General features: G+C 40.8%; 1 protein-coding gene across 22 annotated transcripts in view; it reads right to left on the minus strand.

Annotated features, from left to right (window-relative positions):
* Positions 1–27,212, minus strand: part of LOC120533089 (ankyrin-2-like) — a 299,192-nt gene that overhangs the window by 121,847 nt on the left and 150,133 nt on the right. For 14 of the 22 annotated variants that reach the window (XM_039759764.1, XM_039759759.1, XM_039759765.1 and 11 more), the window contains 11 exons: positions 26,364–26,561; positions 24,707–24,805; positions 23,267–23,365; positions 20,904–21,002; positions 18,782–18,979; positions 18,057–18,155; positions 14,322–14,420; positions 10,120–10,317; positions 9,454–9,552; positions 5,232–5,330; positions 3,539–3,637 (listed from right to left, as the gene is read on the minus strand). In XM_039759764.1, the coding sequence (XP_039615698.1) occupies positions 3,539–3,637; positions 5,232–5,330; positions 9,454–9,552; positions 10,120–10,317; positions 14,322–14,420; positions 18,057–18,155; positions 18,782–18,979; positions 20,904–21,002; positions 23,267–23,365; positions 24,707–24,805; positions 26,364–26,561 (1,386 nt within the window). Of the gene's footprint in view, positions 1–3,538; positions 3,638–5,231; positions 5,331–9,453; positions 9,553–10,119; positions 10,318–14,321; positions 14,421–14,701; positions 14,726–18,056; positions 18,156–18,781; positions 18,980–20,903; positions 21,003–23,266; positions 23,366–24,706; positions 24,806–26,363; positions 26,562–27,212 lie in introns of all 22 variants that reach the window. The other 8 variants (XM_039759757.1, XM_039759758.1, XM_039759768.1 and 5 more) reach the window with 2 other exon arrangements.

Below are 27,212 nucleotides of genomic sequence, written 5' to 3' on the forward strand. Positions count from 1 at the left end.
AATTAGTGAGCCGTACTGCTTTAGCTGCCTTCTCACTGACATAACATCCAGAGGAGCTCCTGGCCGGAGAGACGCTTCTATTTTGTAGTTGCTTAAAGCAAAACACAGATAAAGTCCCCATTTCTTTTAAATCATCAACTCCGCATTCGCAAACAGACCAATGACAGAGGGGATTCTCATTGTCCTTCACAAAGAAACAAAAGGCTTCCGTTTTATAAGAGGAGCTCATTAGTTCGATCCAATTAAGAGCAAAGGCGTATTATTCATGTTAAATGTTAAACACTAAAGGGTTAAAATGCTAGTAAGAGTTTTAGTTTCTAAATATAATGAATTTAGCTTGTAATGGGAGAATCTCCACCCAGTCCTCCCATGGCGACCTCAAGGTGTGACAAACACACTCCAGTAGGACCACCGATTAAACTCTTTTTTTCCAGCCATACTTTATAATTAGGGCAGCATGTTGGGCAGTGGTAGAGCTGCTGCCTCACAGTACAGAGACCAGTGTTTGCATCCCAGGCCCTCCCTGTGTGGGTTTCTACTGGATGCTCTGGTTTCCTTCCACAAGTCCAAGGACATGCAGATCAGGTGGATTAGCAATGCTAAAATTGTCAATAGTGTGAGGACGTGTTTGCGTGTGTGTGTGTGTGTGCACATTTGCCCTGTGATGGACTGGTGCCCTGTCCGGAGTTTGTTCCTGCCTTACGCCCTATGCTGGCTGGGATGGGCTCCAGCACCCCCCATGAACCTGTTCAGGACAAATCAGTTTAGAAAATGATTGCCTAATGTGACTCCCCATTTTTCATGTAAGTTTGTCATAGCAAGTTAATACACTACAGATAATTAGAAATGACTGAAAGTCAAGAAATTCTGGAATAGCAGAGACAGGGCATCCCACTAACTGCTGCTAATCAGGAGTTCACATAAAAAGCAGCTACTGCTGGATATAAGAGCAATGACATTAAAAGAGAAACAAACAAATAGCTCTATTAGGAAGGTCATTGAAAAGAAAAAGGAAATGTGTCAAATAAACTTAATACATAACTAAAAAGACTCTGCTATAGTATATGGCCAAGAATGAAGAGGGAAACCAAAAACTGAAGGGTGGTAACGTAAACAAAAAACCTGAAATCATGAATTATGAACCTTTCATAATTCAAAGATAACACAGTATACATGGAGGGGGGTATGGGGGGATTTTCAGAATTATTTTTTGTGAAACTCAAGCAGTTCCCTTTTCGTCACCTTCAAAATCCTCTCCTTGAGATGCTATGAACTTCTCCCATTCCTGCACTGATCTTTTCTTACCACACTTAGGGCCTACTGTGTTTTTTCCTGAATTTCTTCCATGGTAGCAAACTTTCTTTCCTTCAGTCTCAATGTTAATACTGGGAACAAAAGGAAATCATAGGAAGTGAGATCTGGCAAATACTTGGGGGGTGAGAGAGGTGTGTGTTTTATAAAGCAACAATCCAATTATCTTTGCTCAAAAACTCTTCAGCTAACCACATGGTAGGTGCAGGTGTGCTGTCATGGCTCCAAAGGTTTGCCAGTTACACTTCTCTGGACATTTTTTCCTGATCCTAAATTGTCCCTATTCTGTGCTTGGTGTGCACCCTGTGCTGGCTGGGAATGGCTCCAGAGGACCCCCATGACCCTGTGTTAGGATACAGAGGGTTGGAAAATTACTGACTGACTGGCTTTCCCATTGATGCCTCAGCAGGGGAATGTAATGTTACTGATTAACAGCCTGTCCATGGAGAGCCAACTCTTTATGAATGACTCAGACACTGTTGAAACATGCAATCCTGATCGCCTCTTGAAAACCTCTCATGATAATTTTGAGAAAACAAAATCTCAAAAGTCACCTGTACAATTGTAGAACAAACGTCAGAAATACGCACTCGGCACGATGCCACTCGGTGGACTGATTAATGAGATTGTTGGCCTACGATACCTAGCAGTACTTGATAACTACACTCTACCCCCATGCTATTGACCGATCCCAGAAATTTTTGGGTCACCACCCCACCCCCCTTGTATATTAATAATTTCATAACTAAAATTAAACCAGGTGTGGGGAGAAAAAAGAAAGAAAATAGCTCCCCAGATAAAGTTCCCCTGACTGTCATGCAGATTAAGCTCAAAAACCTTGAAAAAAGTAAAGCCTACTTAATAATCTTGACTGGATCAAAAACCAGCATATATTATGGTGTTCTAGAAGTGGAGTCTAAGACCACTGAAACAGAAAGGTCATCCACACATGCATGTCAACTGTATCCTCTTCAGGGTGATGAGGAGCTGTGGCTGTGACAGACCAGTCCTATCGGGGCACCAGTCCATACCGTAACTTGGGCCATCCACCCATTCACTATCTGAATGTATTGAAGGAAACCAAAGGCTATACCAGTAGTGCTGGGCATAAGACTTGCAAACAGTGCCCTGTAACAGCACAAGCAGACATTCGTACTGGTAGGATTTTGGGTCTCCAGCTCACTAGATTCCTTAGTAGTACTGGGAACACACAAACTACACACAGAGGGCGCCTCAGCCAGGACTCTAAAGAGAGTCCATTTGTTGGGGAGCTGCAGAGCTAACCAGTGAGTTACCAAAATGTTGAATAGTTATAAAGTTAGTATCTTTTTATTTGTAATATTTCATGTCCAATGTGCATTTGCATGTTTTATAGTCACAGGATGGGTTGCAAAACTAAACTCTGTACAATTATGAACATTTCAGGAACATCTCCCAATAATGTCCTATACGGGGTTCCATTTTCATACGAATTCTTTACATTTATATTGCACTTTTCTCTCTACTCTAAAGTGAGTGGGGGACCACTCCAGCCATCACCAATGTGTAGCACCAACCTGGATGATGTGATGGCAGCCATTATTGTGCGCCAGTATGCTCACCACACATTAGCTACTACATGGTGGGGGCGTGAGAGAGAGAGAGAGAGACAGCCAATTAGAGACGGGAGATGATTAGAGGAACAGAATGACTAGGCCATGAAGGGCAATTTAGCCAGGACATCGGGATACACTCTACTCATTTTTGCAAGATTCCCAGAGAAATATTACATGATCACAGAGATTCAGGCTCACGGTTTTAAGTCTCATCTGAAGGATGGCACTATATTTACAGCAAAGTGTCCTTGTCACTGCACTGGGATTGGGGTGCATATTCAGACTACGGAGTAAGCGCCCCCTGTAGAACCTTTGCAGGACCCTAGGCTGGGAACCCTTTTACAACAGCTGTAATCCTGTGGGCTGCCCCCCTTGGGTGGTTGTGAATCCATTGTTAGACCACTATAGGGGGTGCGCTTCAGTATACACATGATTGTATATAAGGTAAAACCTTTAAATGAATCATATGGGAATAAAGAAATTAGAATAGTGTGAGCATCTTGAATGTGATGCAGTTATAGCACAATATGAGCTCTGAATATGCACGTACAAGATGCTCTCCCAGCTAGCACCGCAGCGACTCCAGCCAGTAATATGCAGTAGTAATAAACAGAGAGCAGAAGCAAACTTACCATTGTGACAGCATTGGGCTTGGCTCCATTTTGCAGCAGGACGTTGATTATGTGAGTGTGACCTTGTTGTGCTGCTTGGTGCAAGGGAGTATAACCATTCTAAAAAAAAATGCACAAAGGATGACAACCATTAATCCAACATGACATGACATTTATATGGACTGGTTATTTTTAGATTCACTTACTTCCATTTTCTCACAGGTTTATGTAAAGCAGGGAAAAGTATGATGTGACACTTTATAAGGCCGCCAGTTACCAAAGGAGCGTCCTTAGAATTTAAATCAACTCTGTAAGTGAAACCTTAAACATGACAGCTGATAAGAGGGACATTCTAATGGTGACTGTCAGTGTCTCTGCAGCAGAACACATTGTTTTTCTCCATTAGACTCGCACAATAAAACCTCAAGATGCTTTCTCTAAATGAACTGTACATTTTGTTAAGTCTCTTTTTAAATTTGGAATATATTAAAATGCTTTTCCTATAGTACTGAAAACATTTTAGGAAAGCTCAAATATTTTTATAGAGTAACACAAATCTCTCACAAATGCTTATTGTTTTTTAAGCCACTTGTCCTGTTGGTATACGTCTCTACCCCGTGGTGTTGCCATTTATTTTCTCTTATTTTGTTTGTAACAACTAGCTGGAGTTTACTAGTAGTGTAAGGGAGCTGTCATGGAGTGACCCTCCCAGAGTTCGGGGTCCGATCTTGAAAAGGGTATGGAGCGCATATAGAGGACAGTCTCACAGCAGACATGTAGGAATCTAGTAGGCATGCAAAGCGTCTCTGAAAAGCAGAAAAGTGTCCTGAAAGAGGACAGACACCTCAGGGAAGTCAAAACTGCTGGGCCAAAACATGACAAGGATGAGTGAAGTCAAAAGGAACTCACCCTGGAGGAAACAGCAGTTCACCTATCTGCAGGACACACTCGGAGGTGTTGGGTATTCTATTTACACTCCCACATCCTCAAAGAAATGAAAGTTAGGTTAATCGTGTGATTCCAAATTACCTCAGTGTCGGAGTTTGTGCCTGAATGTGAGTGGGCCTTGTTCCAAGTTGTTTTCTGCCTTGCACCCATTATTGCCAGCATAGATCCCAGTCCTCAGTGACCCTAAACTGGATTATGTGGGTCTGAGAATGCACACATGTCACAGTCCAGGTTTATAGTCTGGAACAGGACTGCCAGGTTTGTTTTCCTCATACCTTTCCTAACCTGCTGTTTACTTCTGCTGCCTGATGTAAATAAGTGTCAAGTTTTATGTAAGTAGAGCTTTGAAGCAAGAGATAGGAGAACATCAGGTAAGCTGATCTTTTTCTTTTCCTATTAATCAAAATGAAGCACAGTAATTTAGAACATTCTTGTTCATCATGGCTCTAGAGAGTGGCGATGTGTTGCATATTGGCCAAGTATACATTCTGTTTTGTACACATGACATGCCCACTCTTACTAGTACTAGCACACACATACTGATACTGAGACCATTCAGAGATTTACAGATAATTGAAAAAAAGACTAAGTCTAGCAAATTCTGAAAAATGATACAGAAGGGAAAACGACACCAAACACAGCACAATAATTCACAGCTGGACCACAATTGCAGTGACAAACATGAAAGAATAAAGCAGAGATTCAACTGGCTCGAACGCTTTACCTTAAAGAGGAGCCACTACGTGCACATGGGGAAATGGCCTACCTTTGTTTTAGCACCGACGTTGGCGCCCTGCTGAAGAAGGTAGTTCACCATCTTGATGTTCCCATAGTGACAAGCTACAATGAGAGGAGTGTAGCCCAGCTGCAAGAAATCGAGTGGTAACATTAGAATTGCTAATATATCATGGCCTTCAAGGACAGGTTTACAGAGGGCCATGCAAGAACAGCACGCTACAGAAGCATCAGCCATTGAAACCACAGCTTTTTTGAATTTTTATTAACTTGGAATATGACAGACACTGTCTAGTGAGAAAAGACACAAGGAGCTCCAGAATTACAGAAAGCAGCTGCAAACCTATTAAAAATGAGAAGCTTTGCAGTTGATATTTTATAAATTCAAATAGATTGTAGCAAAATTCAACACAATATTAAATTCATTAAGTATTTGCTTAGCTATTAGCTTGACAGAGGCAATTGAAGGTTCTGTTTTCCCGGCTATACGCTCACATGTTAATGGAACATTCCTAACGCTCCACTATAACTCTTGATGTTTCAGTAAAATAAGCTCAGCAAGAAGGTGTTTGCAAATGGAAGGCATACAGTTTTCTGACCATACGTCCCAATTTAAGCAGAAATGTATTTATTAATGTAATTAGTAATGAAAACAGTAACGTGGGTTCGACTGATGTGGCCTGCACAACATCAAGTCTTTCTTATCATTTTTGCTGCAGACACCTATCGGTTTATTCTTCATCATAAGGGTGTCGTTTTCCTGCATAAAATGTTCAAAAATGGCCTAAAAATGAGGGTTTTGTGGGTTAAGAGGGCCGACGTCATATGTAATGAGACATCAAAACAAGTCGAACATTACATCACACAGTATGTGGGGGTTTTCTCAAACCGGAACTGTCTTGATTTCAAAGTGTTCGTAGGCCACCTGTTTGAACAGTCATCGAGAGTGCAGCCAAAGAAGGGTCATCACTAGCATCGGCGCCTTTTTCCTGTTATTTCATCTGAAATCAACAATCCTATCCCTGTTTATTGTTGTTCAGAACATACCGTAAGAAATTTGTCAAACGACAGGGGTCTATTCTATCCATTTGCCGCTCGTTTGATTAGCTAATAGAGAAGCAGACCCAAGGGCTCACCCACATCCGTCTGAAAAGGTGTCAGGCTTTCGATTTCAACTGCATGTCTCGGTAGTTTGCTCCAGATTCCCACAACTCTTTGAGTAAAGAAGAGCTTACTGTTGTCAGTCTTTTAATGCAGTTCCCCTTCATTTTGAACAGTTGTACTGAGCAAGCACTGGGTCATGAGTTGCTATTGTTTGTAATAGTAGTGGGTTATGGTAGGTCGCCGCTCAGATGATTGCGCTCGATCATCCCTGCTCTGATGACTGTGCTCAATTCAGCAATGGTGAGTTGTGAGGACGCATACGTGAGAATAAGTGGGCCACAGCACCAGGATGGTTGAGAAACACTCGTCTATAGTGCATCCGATTCTTTTTTTTTTCCTCATCAGCTTTAAGTGACACTAGAAGTTCCTTGGAATGGATGTGTCTTTGCCAACAGTTGTCAAACAATCCCATTATTCTCCTATAATCGTCACTTTTTGCTGTGGTGCCATGATGCACTGCTGAGTAGCCACAGTGGGCTTTTGAAGATAATTCACCTGGGACACTTAGAATCTGTAACTAGAACTGTTGACACTTTAAGAAACAAATTACTGTTAATAACATGAAAACAACAGTAGATATGTTTATGTCTGCTGACATATTTGCATGGCATGGTTTGTTTAAACATTTCATTTGATGTTTCTGAGTCATGTCTTTTGATTTTTTAACTATAATGTGTTTGTAATTAGCAAATAGTGATTGGCGTTATACAGTGGACTATGCTTTATAAGAGCAAACTGAACTGAGAAGTTCCAATGTACTCCTCTTCCTGCTTGCACAACTCTTCAGTTATGCTGGACATACCACAAAAAAAATTAAAATAATATTTTCATGAGACCCAGAAACGGTTAAAAAAAAAAAGAAAGAAAACACCCAACAAGAGTGATTTCTGTTTATTGGCTTAATGCACAATTTCTACAAAATAGCTGCTATAAAAATATTTTGTTAAGCAGGGAATCCAGTTCCTAAGTTGACAGTTTCCAGTACCCAAAGGATATTAAAACTTTGAGCGTTTACTCTACTCTACTGACAGTAATAACCTTTCAAAAACAATAAAGGAGCCTCAATGTCCAAGACTAATAACTTCAGAGGCTGAAAAGTTTTAATATCGAGCAATGTCAGAATTAAGCCACATGAGGAAGTCGGGAGTGGCAGAGAAGTACGTAGGAGTTGTACAGGATAAGTACAAGGAAAGTGCGACAATGGTGAGGTCTGCGGTAGGAGTGACGGAGGTGAGATTACATCAGGGACTGGCTCTGAGTCCATTCTTATTTGTAATGGTGACGGACAGGCTGACAGACGAGATTAGACAGGAGTCCCTGTGGACTGTGATGTTTGCTGATGACATTGTGATCTGTAGCGATAGTAGGGAGCAGGGTGAGGAGACCCTGGAGAGGTGGAGATCTGAGAGGAGAGGAATGAAGGTCAGTAGGAACACCACGACAGAATACATGTGTGTTTATGAGAGGGAGGTCAGTGGAGTGGTGAGGATGAGGGGAGTAGAGTTGGCGAAGATGGAGGAGTTTAAATACTTGGGATCAACAGTACAGAGTAATGGGGATTGTGGAAGAGAAGTGAAGAAGAGAGTCCAGGCAGGGTGGAGAAGAGTGTCAGGAGTGATTTGTGACAGACGGATATCAGTAAGAGTGAAAGGGAAGGTCTACAGGATGGTAGTGAGGCCAGCTATGTTATATGGGCTGGAGACGTTGGCACAGGAGACAGAGCTGGAGGTGGCAGAGTTAAAGATGCTAAGATATGCATTGGGTAAGACAAGGATGGATAGGATTAGAAATGAGGGCATTAGAGGGTCGGCTCAAGTTGGATGGAGGCAAGATTGCATTGGTTTGGACATGTACAGAGGAGAGATGCTGGGTATATTGGGAGAAGGATGCTAAGGATAGAGCTGCCAGGGAAGAGAAAAAGAGGAAGGCCTAAGAGAAAGTTTATTGATGTGGTGAGAGAGGACATTCAGGTGACGGGTGTAACAGAACAAGATGACAAGGATAGAATGATATGGAAGAAGATGATCCGCTGTGGTGACTCCTAACGGGAGCAGCTGAAAGAAGAAGACGACGACAAAACTATGCTGCAGTGCACTGCTGCAGTTTCCCATATGAGCACTAGATGGCACAAGTGACGTGCTACAGGCCACAATTGTAGAGCCAGAAAAAATGTGATGCAGAGTGACACAGGTGTCACAGTCTATTGCACTGCCATCACAACAGTCCATCTTCACATGTGAAAAATAAAAGTCATGCACAGAAATGTATAAAGGGGAATGCCTAAAAAAAGTTCTATACTGCTGAGGTCTTCAAGGACCAAAAACAATTTAAGAAACTGAGGGAATGCAACTCACCGATTGAGCATGATCATGCTTTATTATTTTAGTTTAAGAAAGTAATTCAACCTTGCCATGGTAAAGCACAGAGAAACTGTTGTGTGTGTTTATTTAGTGCTCTTCAGATCTCCTGGATTACTGACTTTAGACTGTGTGTTTAAAAACGACGATTTCCTGGTACTGACCAAACATAGGACTGACTCTTGGTTACGTAATTTCTGGGGAGTTTGGATGTTTCTCCTCCTGGTCACCTCCATTACCCTTTTCTTTTCCAGTGTAGAACATAACGCTTACAGCTCTGAATATCACAGGTTCTCACTGCATGATTATTTTTATAATATTTGGTGTCTAGATTAATGTGGAATTGTATTATTGGTAAGTTTTTCTTTGGCCACGTCTTCATTTTGCTTTTCATGGTCCTGTTGTGGTTTCTGGGGGTGTGGCTTCCAGCGACCTCAACAGTGCAAGGATTTATAAGCCCAGGCTGCATGCTTGGCAACGTCCAAAACTGTGGATTCATCCCGATAAGCTAGTGCGTGATTTTGGTGTGGTTTAGGTTCAGAAATAAAGTCTTAATTCTTTTGACTACCAGTTTGGTTTAGTACTTTGGTCTTTTCCAGTTTAGACCCCGTCATTACACGTCAAGCTTGATGTTTCATCACTTTGTCCATTTTACTCTTGGCCGCTCAGTACCTTCTCAGTGGCAAGTACAATGACAAATTGAAAATAACAGCTCAAAGAAGAAGTACACACCTTTGTCTGTGCGTCAAGATTTGCGTCATTTTTTGCCAAAATCTCTGCCACATTAACTTTGTCTTCTTGAGCAGCCAGATGGAGTGATGTCAATCCACTCTGTAGAGATTACATTGAGACAATGTAATTTTCCATTTAAAGCAAGTAATCAATCATAACATAACATTCTTAAAGCCACTTCATCTAATTCAAGGCAAAGGGTATCAAATCCTAGCCTACAGTGACATCAAGCAGGTAACAATTTTGAGGTGCCTGTCCAACACAGGGAAGACTCGTGCACCCTGGGCCAAATTAAAATTGGGGAACGAGGAATAAAGACTCACACAGACACAGCGAGGAGATAGACACTTCACACAAACAATAATCAGGCATGGGTGCTACCACTATGCCACCATGACACCCAAGTAATCAATCAGACTTAAATAAAAACCAAACAAGACAGATCACATATTGGTAAATGAAGAACTCCATGGATGCAAGTTGTACTGCATTTTAAAATGGAACATTCTTGCATATAATTGTTTTCCATTTGTTGTTTACAACAAACAAGGTCTTTGTAAAATACCATTCACTTTATGAAAATTCTCTTTATTTAATTATTATTAATTTTATACTTATCATTGGCCCACCACGTACAGTAATTCATAAAATCATTTCATTATTCACCTTGGTTGTCACGTTGATGTTGGCACCTTTCTGCAAAAGCAGTGAAACCATGTCTCGGTGACCTTCTTGGGATGCCAAGTGCAGTGGCGTCACACCCTGCTTGGTTAGAATGTTTGTTTCTGCTCCATATTCCAGGAGGGTCCTGGCGATGTCCATTTGGTTTTTCTTAGCAGCAATATGGAGTGGAGTGTAACCATTCTGTAGAGACAATAACATACATGAGCCAGAGAAGTAACACTCCTTTGAAGGTTACCCTTTAAAAAAGGAACAAACTCTGTTTTAGTTGTAAAGAAAAAATAAAATCTGGATAAATACTTAAAGTAAGCACTTCTGCTGTAAGGCAAAATCTATCTGCTTATTCTTACTAAACAATTTATTCAACCACAGCACCATCCTGACAGCACTGGGAGCAAAGATGGAAAAAAAAAACATGAAAGACACACAGAATGTGTGTTATTAAAAAGGCAAACGCAAATACACACACACACACACACACACACACATGCACACTCACTCACTCACTTGCTCGCTCCCAACCAAGCAAATGCACCTACTACTTATCCCTTAGTACGCTGAATTTCTTCTTGATGGAAATCAGAGTACCAACAGAAAACCCATACAAACCAGGAAGTGAAGGCAGGACTCTGGAGCTGGAAGATAGCCGCAAAAATCCACCGTGCTGCTCAAATGTTTTTATTAATTATCACAAAAGCATAATGAAATGCAAAGTGCAAAAAAGACTTTAATAAATTAAAAGATGTAAGTATTTTATATATATATATATATATATATACACATACATACATATACATACACTTATATATACATATAAGTAATGACGAATAAAGCATTCATTGAAATTGATTTATCACTAGGGATGTCACAAGAACTAATACTTCAGTACCAAGTCAATACCAATATTTCAAAATCAGGACGGTCCACCTTTTTTGTTTATTTATTTATTTTTTACAGTATCAGTAGTTTCGGCTGGAACTCCGCACTGCACCTACACCAGACTACCAACTAAACAAATTTATTCCCAAGACACCAAAATAGTGAGAAAAACTAGAGATGCTCCTCCAATCGATGGGCCACCGATCTAAATGGCCTATTGTTACTACAGAAGACTTCATCGGTGATCTGTAAATTGGCTGATCACAAAAAACGATTTTTTTTCAGGCCCTGCTTTTATAGGCTTTATGGTAATTTAGTGGCAGTGATCCTTTACACGAGGTATTACTATAATTGAGCCAGCGTGCAAACTGTATAGTGTTTTTTTTGTTTTGTTAGAGAAATGGTGAAAACTACTTTAATATCCATAATTTCAGATAGGCACATTACAAAAACCAAAAAAAAATATACAGCTTGTAATTATGAAAAGCATTTCATTTTCTTTTACGCTATATGAATTACGGATAAATATTTTTGTACATATTTTATTAGCATGTATTTCAAGGAAATTTTATTTATTTGAGTATTTTTGGGTCACCGAACAATAAGCCTACAGGATTTAATTTTGTTATTAAAAAATGAACAGTTAACACCGTGGTCTATAGTTTAGCTATAAAAATACACTTTAATATAGGACGTAAGGCTTCTATGCGTCTGGTTATGCAAGAGATTAGTATAATAAGAAAAAAAAAATCCACATGAAAATATTCCACAGCGATGATGCTATAGCACTGCATTAACACGTGTTGAAAAAAAATCAAATTAGAAAAACACACCAAAGACCTGCCTGGAAGAGGTTTGCATTCAAAGTTGGAAAAGTTTCAGTCCGTGATTGTGAGAACTGTGATTATAATTGTTCAAAAACAGCCAAAACACACATATGCAGGTTTTTGGTTTGAACCCATTATGGAGTTTGCTTAGAAACAGATTTGTGTGCTTCAAGAGTGCATCGCTGTGACCAATCAGATGGGAGTTGTGATCGATTACTTTGTTGTGTCACAAAAGGGAGACGAAGTGATGGCAGTGCTCTATGCAGTCCGACTGTAATAACTGTAATGAGCACGGGTGTCTGTCCAAGGATCCTTCCGTTTTCTAACCGGCGTATACACTTTTGGGTTGAGGGAGATCTTGAACACATCCACAGTAACAGGTATAGGACTGTGGGAGGAAACTCCCCTCTGGCAGCGCTAACAACAGGTGCAAGTAAAATCAAAGCAATTTTCAAATGAAATGGTTATTTGGTTTGTCTGCACCAGTAATTGAATGAGCAGCGTGGATCGTTAATACCAAAATAAAATGTATTTAGTGTTTCAAAGCACATCTCACTATTAAAAAACAAATGCGGTAATAAACACGTAATCACAAAGAAGCAGCTACCAGGACTGCCAAAACTTTGTGGCCAAATATGTGTCATTGTTTGTTTTTTGAAGGCATACAAATGTTCAAGAATATAACCCACAAAATTGATTTACATTATTTATATTTACTTATTTGGCTGACACCTTTATCCAAGGTGACTTACAACATTTACTATACAATTGGTTACATTACTTTCGGTTTTCCAATTGGGGCACAGGGAGGTCAAGCAACCTGCTCAGAGTCCCGGAGTAACAGTTGAGGGATTTGAAGTCCAAAGCCTTAACCACTACACCACCACCGTGTGACAGACGTGGTGATCATACTGTATATCATAGATGTGAACGGTATGTCGCCAAACGTAATGCTGCCTCTCAGTTATGATTATCAGACTACACATACAGTACTATAGTAGAACTCCAGTTATTTGTCTAATTTTGGATTTGTAAACAAGCAAAGTGTGATCACTCATGAAAAACCCCTTCAACACAGCACAACAAGAGCCGCTTAACAAAAGCTCTGAAATAACAGAGTAAAGTAAAGCAGACGGGAAGCCTTAAAAGTTGGGACAAATTTATAAAAAGGAGGGAGAGATTTGGAAAATTAGGCACCAGGGGTTTGTGATATTTGAAGTTTGAATCAATTTGGCTTGTCTATTAAATGTGACTATTCAGTAAAGTATTTCCAGCAACTAATGATGCAAATATACAGTAAGTCATATAATAACTGATGCTAAAACCTGACAGATTCTCTGACTAACCAGACTTTATAAGCATTTTGTTACAATTATCAAGTATAAAGAGCTTGTTTAAATGAAAACTTCCTGAATTCTCTCGGAATTTACTAATTCAGTAGTAGAGATAGAATACTTTGATCTCATCGACCCATCCTCCATTTATTACTGTGAGGGTCGCAGGATAATGTTTGCATTTTAATTTAGTAACTAGACGCATTACCTTTCAAAGACAGGTACTTAAATCAGTTTAATGTATTTGTTATATCGTGCCCTACGTGTACCTTCAGAGCCTTTGCTCTGTATTTGTGTATGTCCGAATGTCTCCTTCGAGCACATTCTCGTAATGCCTGCTTACTTTCGAGACGTCCTGCTCCCCTCCGCTCTGGGTAACATTTCCCATCTTTGAAGGCGACTCTCTCCTTTCCTACTCCTTTCCTCCTCCATGTGTGGCTCACACTCACATTTCCTTCTTTGATTGCGTCACCAAAGTGAAACTAACCAATCATACCAATGCCAAACTAACCAATCAGGTTGCTCGGAGGGACTGGACACACAGACCTTAATGTTTAATCATACAGTAGATGACTAAAAGTCGTATTTTTCAGTTACCAGAGTAAAAGCATCAGAGAATGGTGTGAGACTTAATGAATATGCTGATACCCCCATTTGTTGTTGCACTAGGGGAATCCACATGTTTAACTGAAACCCTGTATTGTATTTTGATATTTATAAATGATTATACCAGTTTACTTAAACGATATAAGTTCTTGACGGATATACCACTATTTTAAAGCTGCTCTTTTTATTATCATTTCTATATTTTATACACTATTACTTGAATAATGGAGGAGGTACTTTTAATAAAAACGCATTGAATTGGAAGTTTTTTTTGCTGGTATTGAATAGGTATCAAGTATCGTGAAATTTCACTGGTATTGGTATTGAGTACCAAAATTCAGGTATCGTGACATCCCTGCTTACCACACAATGCATAAAAAGCTACAGAGGCTTTTTTTCTGTATCCATTTATCACCTGTCACGGTCATGTACAGCAAGTTGGGGTCTGTCCCAGTAAAGTGACCCTCCCTGTCGGTGACTCTAGCCCGGTACAAGGTACAATCGTGCACATGCTCAGACTGATTTCAATTGGATTGCTCACCTTAGCTGTGGAGTGGGGTGAAGACCCCTTGTCCAGCAGCAACAGTGCCACCTTCTGGTTATCATAGTGTGCAGCAACATGGAGTGGGGTGAGGCCGTTCTGTAGAGATGGTTTACATGTTAAAGCATTAATCAGCATTAGTTGGCTCAGGCTGATAGCACAAAAAGAGCAGTTTTGCTACAAGACAGACGTGTTTATTCGAAGAGTGTTAAGAGATTATACAGAGACTCGAACTGCAGCCTTTGGTTTAAAAATGACTCAGGAAAAAGAGCAGTTATCGATGATGTTATTGACATTAATTGTAAAGATTGCAAAGATAAGACAAAAGTACAGAAAAAAGAAAGCTTACTTCAATGGAAAATGAAAAAAAAAATGCTTACCACCATTTTTGCTTCCAACATAACCTCAATGGAAAAGAATAGTGACCCTTTAACTGCATGTAGGAAATTACGAATAATCCACATACACATTTTATTACAATGATTTATTTGATCCAGCAACAATACTAAACAAATTAAGAGACAACATAAATAACAATCCTTTACATTTATATAGCGCTTTTCTCACTACTCAAAGTGCTTCAGTGAGTGGGGAGCCATTAATGTGTAGCATCCACCTGGATGACGAGATGGCAGTCATTTTTGCACCAAAATGCTCTCTGCTTCACCACACATGAGGCACTAGGTGGTGAAGTGGTAAGAGAGATAGCCAGGGGATGATTAGGGCAGAATGACCGCGCAGTGGAGGGCAATTTAGCCAGGACATGAGATATACCCTACTCTTCAGGAACTTGCTTTTACATCTCATCTGAAGGATGGTGCCATTTTTATTGCAATGTGTCCCCGTCACTGTACTGCGGCAATGGAATCCACATTCAGACCACAGGGTACGCGCGCCTCCTGCTGGCCTCACCGACACCTCTTCCAGCAGCAACCCAAGCTTTTCCTAGATGGTCTCCCATCCAAGTACTGGCCGGGCAGAGCACACTTAGCTTTACAGAGGGATATATTTATCTTACTATTGATTAATATGTATTCAAAACGAATCAAGAGCACATAAAGAAATAAGTATTATATTTAATTAAGCACAAGCACTGTAAGGTTTAAAATGGAAATGCTTAGGCCTGTTTATCTTTTTATGGATCTGAATAAGCTAAAAGCCACCAATATATTATAAGCTAAAGGTCATGTGGGCACTGAAGGGTGGGGAGTGTGAATTCCTCTCTTCAAGACAAGAAATGTGAACTTGAAGTCGTCAATATTGGTGGCAACCACCGGACCAGTGCTAGGTAGGATTAGGCCCTGTCAAGCATATGTGATGTATGAGAAAGTTGCTACGCCCAGTGAACTGGGAAATATTGTGGTACCAGGAGGGCAGGAAAGCTGGGAATAGAACGTTGGAGAGTCAGATGACAGAGACGAAATGTGTTGGGAGATAAGAATTGTGATAAAAGTACGGTTTGTTCATCATTGCATGCTCATTTCACTTGAATTGAGTCCATGTATGAATCACACAATTAAGCCCGATTCTGCTGCCTCCCTAAGACTCCATGTGCCTTCTTGAGAAGTCTGGATGCTGTGACCTCCGCCATGACAGCTTCAGGTGGATGATCTGTTCTGAAGTATCTTACTAAGTAGTAAAGTGCAGCCAAAAAGTAATACTGTTCTTATCTTCTGGTTAATACATTATTGTTAGGCAAGATACAGTGCCTATAAAATGTATTTGTGATGTTTATTCTCTAAAGAAGTTTTCACATTTTATTTTTATACCAAATTGAATCCCAGAGGATTTATTTTTCCTTACTAGACACTGATAGACAAACAAAACCTTTCTAATGTCAAAGTGAAAGCAGACCTTTGCAAAGTAGTCTAAACTAATTACAATTTAAAATACAAAGTAACTGATGATGCAATTCAAGTCTGTATATAGTAGATGGCAGCCATGACAGCCTTCAGTGTGTGTGTGCACAGGTCTCTCTCCACCAGCTCTGACAATTTTTCATATTTCTTCTTTTTCTTTGCAAAACTTCTCCGACTCTGTCAGGTATCATGAACAGGAACAGACTTTTTCATGCTGAGCCACAAATTCTCAACTGGATTGAGATTTGGTCTCTGAATCTGCCACTCCAGGACAGTCACATTGCTGTTTAGAAGCCATTCCTGTGTAGCTTTGGCTTTATGCTCAGACTTGTCGTCTTGCTAGAAAACCAATCTTCACTCAAGGCGTAGGTTTCTTGCAGACTTCATCAGGATTTCCTTTAGATTTTCCTCATATTTTGCACTATACATTTTACGCTCACAAGCCTTCCTGGGCCTGCTGCAGTGAAGCACTCACACGGCGTGATGTTTCCCAGTTGCGTTTTTGTTAATGTGCAGCAAAACCATGGAGTTTAGTCTGACGGTCAGAAGGCTCGATTCTGGTCTCACCTGACCCCAGAACCTTCTTCAGAGTCCTCCATGTACCTCTTGGTAAACTCAAGTCAAGATGTCACAGGATATTTTTTTTTTTTTTTTAAATAATAGTTTTCTTTTTGTCACTCGCCTATACATCTGTGACTGGTGAAGCACCCTGGGACAGCTGCTGTCTGCAGAGTCTCTTCAATCTCACCCACTGTAACTGCTTCAGAGTCCTCAGAGGTCTCTCGGTGTCCTCTCTCACTTGTCTACTTCATTTTTGTAGACAACCTTCTCTAGCAACTCCGTATGATTCCTATTACTTAATAACTGATTTAACTGGCCATTCTGTGACTTAAATATCTTCTTCCATCAATCCCCTGACTTGTGCTTTTTATGGAGTGGCCCGAGTGTTCTTTTGTCTTCATTGTGTAGGTTAGGCCACCATACTGACTCGCCACAAGTAGGCCCCTCCACATACAGTCAGGTGCATTTATACTACAATCAGCCGAAACGCCAGACAGGTGGTCTCCATTGAACTAATTATGTGACTTCTAAAACCAGTTGGCTACACCAATGAAAATTTAGTTGTATTACATCAAACAGGGCAAATACTTGATGGTTTTATAGGTGTAATTAATTTATAGCACATCAAAAAGTGTATTTATTTAATTAACAATCAGAAAAGCCAAATAAAATCCACTGTGATTCAATGTTGTATAACAAGAAAATGTGAAAACTTCCAAGAAGGTGAATATGTTTTTTATAGGAGTGGTAAGTATTTTATTTTATCGCAAATAGTATAATATGCTGTAAATAGTGCTAGTTTAAACTCAAACAGCCCAATGGCTCTTTAACATATTTTCTCTGGCAAATGGGCCTGCTTCACACTTTTCGTGCAACCCGTATGTCTGTATTCGTGTTAATACTGTGTAGGAATGTAAAGTGATATAATGGAGATGGTTTGACCTTTAAAATGTCCACAAAATAAATGCGACAATTTGTGATAGATGCTCCCATCTACAGGTGGAAGAGAAGACATCAAGACAAAGTCAAAGAGTTTGTGCATGGAGTGGTGGCACCTGACATAAAGAAGGCTGGACCTCGACCCCAAGGGCAGAATCGCAATACTTCAGATATGCAACACTGAATAAGGAAAATACTTTTTTGGACAACTAGGTAGTGGTTACTAAAGCACCATACAGAGAGATCTGCATGGACATCAGTTAAGACTTAACTGCCTTTACAATTGTAGCATTTTAAAAGACATGCACTGGGCAATACGTAAAGGTGACTTACAAAGACTAGGAAGAGAAAGAATAAAGTTGCTTGCTTTGCTTACCTTGCCTGAAGAGTCAGGAGGAGCACGGCGTTGCAGGAGAAGTTTGGCCACATCGAGACTTCCATACTTTGCAGCAACATGCAGAGGAGTGAATCCTTTCTGTTAACATTTTAAAATTGTTATATAATACTTTTCCTTCACTGGGTATCTGAGAAAAATCAGGTTTCTTATTGCTTATGTTGGGCTTCTTATCTTTGCTTTATCAATTCATTCATTTTCTAAAATTGCTTAGCTCATTACAGGGTCCTGTGGAGCTGGAACCAATCCACGCACAAGACAGAAATTAACTCTGGAAAGGACTCCGGTTCATCACAGGGCGTCTTCTTATACGCCACCATAGCCAATAATACAGAGAGTCAATGGTCAGGTTAATCTGCATCTATTTGGGATATGAGAGAAACTCAAATCCCAAAGAGAAGCCCCTCAGGCATAGAAGGCGCATGCACACCTGACTAATGTTGACAGAGTGATCGAACTGGAAGCTGAACCCAGGACTTTGGGGCTAACCACTACATCACAGTGCTATCTTGTTAATACTTGAATTACACTTTAGTGGGATGTCTGTTGAGTAAAGAACTGCTGAGGAAAGTCAGCCACCAAGAATGACTGATACAAGGGATGGGTCTGATGATACTGGAGATACTACAGACCCTCACTGGCCAGGGGCAATGTACCGATTTAGATGGAGTGAAGTTGAGAACCACTTTAAGAAAAAACAGACTTGCCTTAGTTGCCAAGGAGTGTGAAGCCCCAGCCTCTAGCAGAACAGAGGCCACGTCCACCTGTCCCTCTCTGGCAGAGATGTGTAATGGAGTATATCCGTTGGTGGTGGCTGCGTCCGGGTGTGCCATGTGCTGCAGCAGCAACTGAACAATTTCAGTTTTGCCAAGTCGTGAAGCAATGTGGAGAGGTGTTTGATCCTCCTGAAATAAAATCAAAATGATGGAAATGTAATCTCTTTGGCTTTAGCGTGACTGATCCATGAAGGTATCTATTCAAAGCCTTCCTTACTTAAGATTTAAAAAGGTGAACACATACTGGACAGTTTTTAAGAATGATTTCCAATGGGTTTGATCCACCCTAAGGTGCCTATTTTAGAAATACAAGAGGAAAACAGTGTCCCTGGGAAAAAAATCACAATGGATACGCAAGAATATGCAAACTCTACACTGACAGCAATCCAGATGAGATTCAACCTCCAGTCATACAGACTGTAAAGCAATCAGTCAGCCATCATTCCCTTATCTGAAGCCAAGTTTTCCACTACAAGCCTATGTAACATGTGAAGCGGAAAAATGAGACAGCACACTCAGAAGAATGCTTCTTAATTACCTATTATTTACATTCATATATCACCGCATAATGAAGGGTAAATCCATATTACATAACCCTTAACTTTAAAGTCATAATACATGATTCTCTTTCCAAACTGGCCCCTGGTGGACATCTAGCAAAGGACAGAAGGAAAACATCACTTGAGTGCCATTATGAACAAAGCTGCACATCCTCTCTCTGACACACCAACACTGAGGACTTTTAGGCAACTAATTATTTAACAGAAGTGTGGCAAGAAACACGACAGAGGGGCTCCTTTATATCAATGGCAATATGCCTGTAGAGTGCCTCCCTGAGACAGGGAATGTAAAGTTTTTCTTTCTTTTTAATTTTCTTTCTTTTTAGTCACCCTGTTGTGTGTTCAGACCATAGTCTGTGTGTATATATATCTTTATTTATTTATGTATCTACAGAACTTCTGTAAAAAGCCAAATTTCCCCCTTGGCACAAAAGGGTCTATCTATTTATCTATCGATAATATACTGCCTTTCACATCTATCTATCTATCTATCTATCTATCTATCTATCTATCTATCTATCTATCTATCTATCTATCTATCTATCTATCTATCTATCTATCAATAACATAGTGCCTTTCATCTACCCGTCTATTAACCAAACATTTGTCAACACAACATCTTAAAGGAAGTAGTAAACTATTTCAGCAGCATCAGATAAAAGGCAGGAATGTGCCCCTTGGAAATGAAGTGGCCAGGGAGCTCTTCTTTAAACAAAGCGTTGAGGGAATCTAGAACAAACTCCTAGAACATGTAGTTGAAGCAGAAACTTTGACAATCTTTAAGGATGGACCTGGATGAGATATCGGTACAGCTCAGCTATCAGCTAAAAAAGTGAGCTTAAGGAACTGAATGGCCTCCTATCATTTGTCAGTCAGTTTTCTTATGTTCTGTATGGAACTCCAGCATATCAACAGGCATATCCATGATCACTCACTGCATTTAACCTAAAATATACCTCATCTCTGGAACAAGAGAGAAGGCCAGAGTCCCTGGAGGGGGGGACTAACACTAACACATGAAGTACATAGAGAAACTGTAAATTTCACAGAGACAGTGGCTTAGCTGGAGATCAAAACCAGTTCAAATGAGGTGCGAGGCAGTACCACTACATAATCGTCACCTTTCTATTAATTTTCAGAACTTGCCTCTTCCATAATTACTAGATGAGGTGCCTGTTCACACACACTGACTGGAGGACATTTGAAAGGCTCCTAGTAACCTGAGTGATGTTGATATGTCAGAAACTCGGAACACTGACGTAGGGAGAACATGCCACCTATGTTTGCATGAATGTCTTATCTGCAGGGTGAGCTTAATCAAATGAAATTCCATGCATCTGATATTGCTCTGGCAATAACGTATTTACAAACCCTACTTGGCAGGCCCACCATGTACCCCTTCTGTGTATCCAGTATTTCCCCTCCCCCCATAACATTTGTACCCTTCTGTGTATCCAGTATTTATTTTCTTAAGGACAGTAAAGGCAACTCACCCGAGCTCTGGCATCTACAAGGGCTCCATTTCTTAAGAGGCAGCGAACAACTTCCACTTGGCCAGCACGTGCGGCCATGTGTAGGGCAGTCTCGCCACGCTGTGGGTACAAGAAAATCAAACTGTCAGGCTGAAATGTGCAAAATGTTCATATTATTACAAAGTCAAACAAAAACAATTCTGGTGATACTTCTTAAGCCAAATAAGAATAAAGAAATGATATACATAATGTTCAACTATGAAGAGTCCTCATGATGACCAGAAGCTGTGTATGCGAGCATGACAAACCGAATAAACAGTAATATTCCAACGTGCACCTCGTGATCAGTGGCCCATAGCACAGAACAGGTTTGTAAATAAATAATCGAGTCCCAGAACCATGCAGGCTCAGAACGGGTGCAGCTGGACGCATGACGGCAGTACTCTGGGATTGATTGCAGCGCTTGGCTGACTGCACACTCACGTGCGAATGTGGGTGGATCAGTCAGGTGATGAATTCACATCTCAAAGTGCACCTGACTAGGCGGTAATAAAGGAGCCCGTATGGTAGAGAAAAAAGAGGGATGTAGAAACACATGAGACAGAAAGAGAGATGGAGGTTTAAGAGGATGGAAAGAAAGAAGGAAGGAATGACGGAGACAGCAGAATAATGAAAAGTAAGGGTGCTGCACCGTGTAAAGAGCCTGAGAAGGAGCATATGGCAGGTGCTTAAAGGGGATGAAGAGGGTCACTCCGGCTGAACATCTTCAGGTAGCTTCAGTGACCCATTGCTCAATTGGGCTCCCACATAATGCAGACGGGTGGCAGCAGGAGTTGGAAAAGAGAGGCTCAGAGCGGCGCCCTGCCGGGCACCTCAGACATTAGCTGGGACACAAGCCCGGATTTTGAAGGTTGGCTGTACCTGTTGATAGATGTCTCCTCATGCTGCTGGATCCAAAGAGGGTAAGCCAGGGAGACATTGGCTTTTAGAAAGAGGCACCGGGGCTTGTGCGCTTTTAAAGAACAGTTTTCTGATATTTAAACCCCAATTTTTATGGATTTATTTATTGCATTTTAACCTCCACATGGACACTGTATTTTTTTATGGATTATTATTTTATTATGGATGATGCACTGCACTATTTGCACTTTGATGTTTTGTTTGAATTTTAATAAAAGTGCTCAACTCTTTTGCACTTACCCCTTGCCCTACATGTGTCCTCATTTGCCTGGCTCATCTCCGTCTATGACTATAAACAATTTCAGGCTGAGGAGGCTCCAGGAAGCAACAAGGTAAGCGTGGATCAAACCTGGACCATCACACACCTCTGAAGTAATATCTTGATTTGATGCAAGTCAACAAATATCAGTATTTAATGAACTGTTAGCCTCAATTAAATGATATTTCATAATTAAAATGACAAAGGAAACCTTTATTCAATATTGTCTGAAACAAGCAGCAGTATACTTGGAGTCGCCAAATGTTAAGTGACAGTCTTATGGAGAGATTTCTACTCCATGTCAGCTAAGATTTGGTTTGGAAAAATCTTAATGCAGTTAAAATGGAATTAAAAGAATGGAATCTTTAAAGTCATTGAAAAGTCCCCAAAGTCACAGAAAACTGAAATGGTTTTAGTTCACTGGCTTTTGAGATGGTACAATGCTAATCCCACTGGTTCAAAAGTAACAAAGAATACTTGGGTTAAATAGGCAGAGCAGACACAAATCATTATACAAAGTATGGTTAAAAGAAAAAGGGCAATAAATACACCATCAAATTTTTAATAAACGAATATCACATACTGTATATATCTGCAACACATGCTATACCAAACAAATAGCAATCAGACATTACGTCTCAATGAACCATGGTCAGATAGTAATACTGAATTGGCAGTGCAGCTGGTCGCATAATGGAGCCTGGGTCAAAGGCCAAGCTTTGCTAAAAGGAACCTTAAACATTCTAAAGATACACAAGAGCATAAGTTCCTGTAGTCAAATGAGACCAAAACTGAACCTTCTTGGCAAAATGTAGAATGGCACACCCGCAAAAGCACCATAAACTACCCTCCCTTATATGAGCCTGACTGTAATCCATGTCTCCATGCTTACTTGCACTCCTGAATTTTGCCTTAAGGTTTCTGTACCAATTGACCTTCCCACCATTATGTTCTCCCTTGTTCTGCTCGGACTCTCCTTTTTATACTGTCATTGGGCACAAGTGCGCAATCATGTGCCCCAGAGTTACAGCTTAAAGGCTCTAAAATGGTAAATGTCTTCCAGAAAATTAAAGTTTAGACCCCCTTGAAGAGATACCCAGGTAAATGAATTGTGTAGCCATTAAATGGTACAACATGTCAGTTGCTTAAATAATGCAATACTCACAATGTTGGTGACATCTGGAGATGCCCCATTCTGCAACAGCAGCAGGACAATGTTCAGGTGGCCCATAAAGGCAGCCACATGTATTGGTGTTAGGCCAGACTGAAAAACAAAGAGTCACCATGTTACTCCACCAAACACAGCTTCTTGACAGGTTAGTTAATGACTTCATTATATGATTGGTATTATCAAAACCTTCTCTCTCTTTCATGACCCCTTTCATTATTATTTATCAAATACAGCGACTTTCATATTTATCAAGTCTAATTTAACACATTTCATCTCTGCCAGTCCTTTCATCTGATATTCACTAAATGGACAAAAGTATGTGGACACCCCTTCAAATGACTGAGTTCAGATGTTTCATCATTAACAAGTGCATCACTTCAACATGGCAGAATGGGTCGAAACTGAAGAGCTGAGCGACTTAAAAGGTGGCACTGTCATAGGATGTCACCTCTGCCACATGTCAGTACTTGAAATTTCTGCTCTGCTGGATCTCTGCTGTAAGCAAGTGCCTTTGTTGTGAAGTAAAAGCATCAAGAAGCAACAACATCTCAGCCAAGAAGTGGCAGACTGCAAAACTGCAGAGGGCAGGGCCGCCAAGTCTTGAAGTTCATAAAAATGACCTATTGTTTTGTGGCATCCCTCACAATTGAGACTCAAACTGCCTCTGGAAGCAACATCAGCACTAGAACCGTACGTTGGGTGCTTGTGAAATGGGTTTCCATGGCTGTGCAGCAAAAGGGCCAAGCAGTTGCTGGAGTGGTGAAAAACACACAACCTACTGGACTCTGAAGCAGCTGACACATTTTCTCTGGAGTGAAAAATCACACTTCATTATCTGGCAGTCTGATGGACCAACCTGGGTGTGGTGGAAGCCAAGAGAGCGCTTCCTTCCAAAATGCACAGTGCCTACTGAGAAGTTTGGTAGCGGAGGGATAATAGCAGTGTTTGGGCTAAGTCTCTTGGTTCCAGTAAAGGGTTCTGTTCATGCTACAGCATCCAAAGACATTTTAGAAAAAAATTGTGAAAGCCCTTTTTCCTTTCTAGCATGACTCTGCTGCTGTGCAAAGATCAAGGACCATAATGACAGATGAACCCTAGTGGCCTGCACAGAGCCATTACCTCAACATGAACACCTTTGGGATGAATTGGAACATTGAATTCAAGTCAGATCTTCTCATCCAACATCAGTACCTGACCTCACAAATGCTCTTTGGGCTGAATGGGCACAAATTCCAAGATACCCTCCAAAATCTTGTAGAAAGAAGAGTGGAGACTGTTATAATTACACATCTGGGAAACTTCATAGTATTGCCCATAGTTTTAAAATGGGATGCCCAACAAGCTGAGGTAGGTGTCGGGTATCCACCAACTTTTCTCCATTTAGAAAAGCACATCATATTGGCACTAGATATCATCTTTAGTTATGCATGTTACCTCTGTTATGGCTTGGATGGACGCCCCATACTTCACCAGTAGCTCCATGACCTTGACCCTGTTTTTCTTACAGGCGATGTGCAAAGGCGTAAAACCATTCTAGGGAACAAGAAAAAGTCACTTGGATGACAAATGAAGACCCTCTAAAATGTGGAAACAAACCATCTTTCTACAGTTACAGGAGTGATCCAATTAAGCTGTTGCTTAAGGATATCCAAGGTCTGCCCAAAACAGGAGAAAGGTTAGAATCGCCTTACACTCACAAGAAAAATGTATCAAAATTTGTTCAGAGTACACGTTCTTACACGTAAGAACTAAACTTATTGCTATGCACGACGGTTGCTCTCTTCACTCATCTTGCTTGGCTATGTTGGATGATGGAAATGTTGTGGGATTTTAATCTTTTTAGTTACATTCATTTATGGTGGTGCAGGAATTGCTTGACCAATCACAGCTTATCTTTAATTTGGAGTACAATGTGATTCCCTAATTCAGATTTCCAAAAGTACAAGTGTCTCTCCAAAACCAATGTCTTTAATTTTTCTGATATTTGAGAAATGTACTCATAGCTCTCATATACATCAAAGCCATCCTCAAATAGTACTAAGAGTTTAATAGAAGGTTCACAAGTACAACACTATATACTATGTCAGCAGCCATATCACCCTGTAGCCCTAGACTGGTTGCCCACTGAAGCTAAGCAGGGTTGAGCCTGGTCAGTACCTGAATGGGAGACCTTCTGGGGAAAAACTAGGTTGCTGCTGGAAGAGGTGTTAGTGAGGCCAGCAGGGGGTGCTCACCCTGTGGTCTGTGTGGGTCCTAATGCCCCAGTATAGTGATGGGGACGCTATACTGTAAAAGCACCGTCTTTCGGATGAGACGTTAAACCAAGGTCCTGACTCTCTGTGGTCATTAAAAATCCCAGGATGTCTTTCGGAAAGAGTAGGGGTGTTACCCCGGCATCCTGGCCAGATTTGCCCATTGGCCTCTGACCGTCATGGCCTCCTAATCATCCCCATACACTGATTGGCTTCATCACTCTGTCTCCTCTCCACCAGTAAGCTGGTGTGTGGTGGGCGTTCTGGCGCACTATGGCTGCCGTCGCATCATCCAGGTGGATGCTGCACACTGGTGGTGGTTGAGGAGACCCCCTTGTATGTAAAAGCGCTTTGAGTGCCTTGAAAAGCGCTATATAAATGTAATAAATTATTATTATTATATAATTATAGATTATATTCAGAGCCTTCAGAAACTTTCGGACCCTTTCACTTTTTTACGTTCAGGCTGACTTTTCAATTTCACCGTTCTGCGGGCTGCATCCCAATTTTGTTTTCATAAGCTGTTCCATTTCAAGTCTGCTTCACCTTCAAAAATGCACCACTGCAGCCCACCCTACTGACTACTGCACACTTACAATAATATATTATGCACACGACTAAAATCAAGTGCAGGTTAAGAACTTTGCTATCCAGACATTCTGTTTAGAGGCACAGCTCGCTATGTATTTTATATTCTGGCTCTCGCTTTATTTCAATGGTAAATGTAAACAGTTTGGCTGGCATGTGTGTACACTTTAGACCTAAACCAGTAATGTTTTACCCGACCTTTGGTGTTTCTTAAGGTGTAATCTTTTATGCAATGTTAATGAGAGACAAACCAGAGCTCGAGCGTTGGGATTGGCTCTCTTATCCAGAAGCAGCTTGGTGACTCTGTAGTGGCCACAGTGAGCAGCAACATGAAGGGCAGTCAGGTAGTCCAATGTGACATCATCAACGGGAGCTTTGTGCTGGAGCAGGTGCTTGACGCATTCAACGTGGTCTCCCTGAGCTGCCATGTGAAGGGGTGAAAGGCCATTCTGCAAAGACCAAAGACAAGATTTAATTCTTCAGAAACAGACACTGTATTCCATTTCTAGCTCTGAAGCGAGTCCCAAAGTATTCTTTCATTTCTGCCTCCCTAGACTAAAAAGTACACTTGGTGTCTTGCTGATGCCAGGAATTATAGATTTGAGCAAACACTGTAGGGTATAATGAAAAATCAAGACATTGTAATACCTCACCACTGTTTGTTTCATCATTTGTTTGCATTTCATAAACCTTTCATCAATGAAACTGCAGGCGGATTCTGCCAAGACAATAAGTTGAATCAAGACTTCCGGAAGTTAATCCCATATCTAATTTAACTATAACTGTAACCCTCGCTATGCCACTTTTGAGAAAATCCGCCTCTAAAAGAGGAGCCCAAAGTAAAGCGTTGGGTGTGGAAGCAGTTTCAGTTGTTTCACCAGCTTCCTGATTTTGTGTTTGGTGTAGCCAGCCATTGGAGCGCCATCTGTGAAGACAGCAGGAGGTGTCAGGTCGCCTTTTCAGCAATATGTGCACTTGTCGGGACTGCAGTCACCTCTGACCCTCACCTGTACATCTCAATATGATGAGCAGCCTCTTTAATGTATCAGAGTTTTAGAACCCAAGAGCAAACACTACATATTTGGACTTGCAGTAGGGTC

The sequence above is a fragment of the Polypterus senegalus genome, chromosome 7, assembly GCF_016835505.1.
Source record: "Polypterus senegalus isolate Bchr_013 chromosome 7, ASM1683550v1, whole genome shotgun sequence".
Classification (NCBI taxonomy): domain Eukaryota; kingdom Metazoa; phylum Chordata; class Cladistia; order Polypteriformes; family Polypteridae; genus Polypterus; species Polypterus senegalus.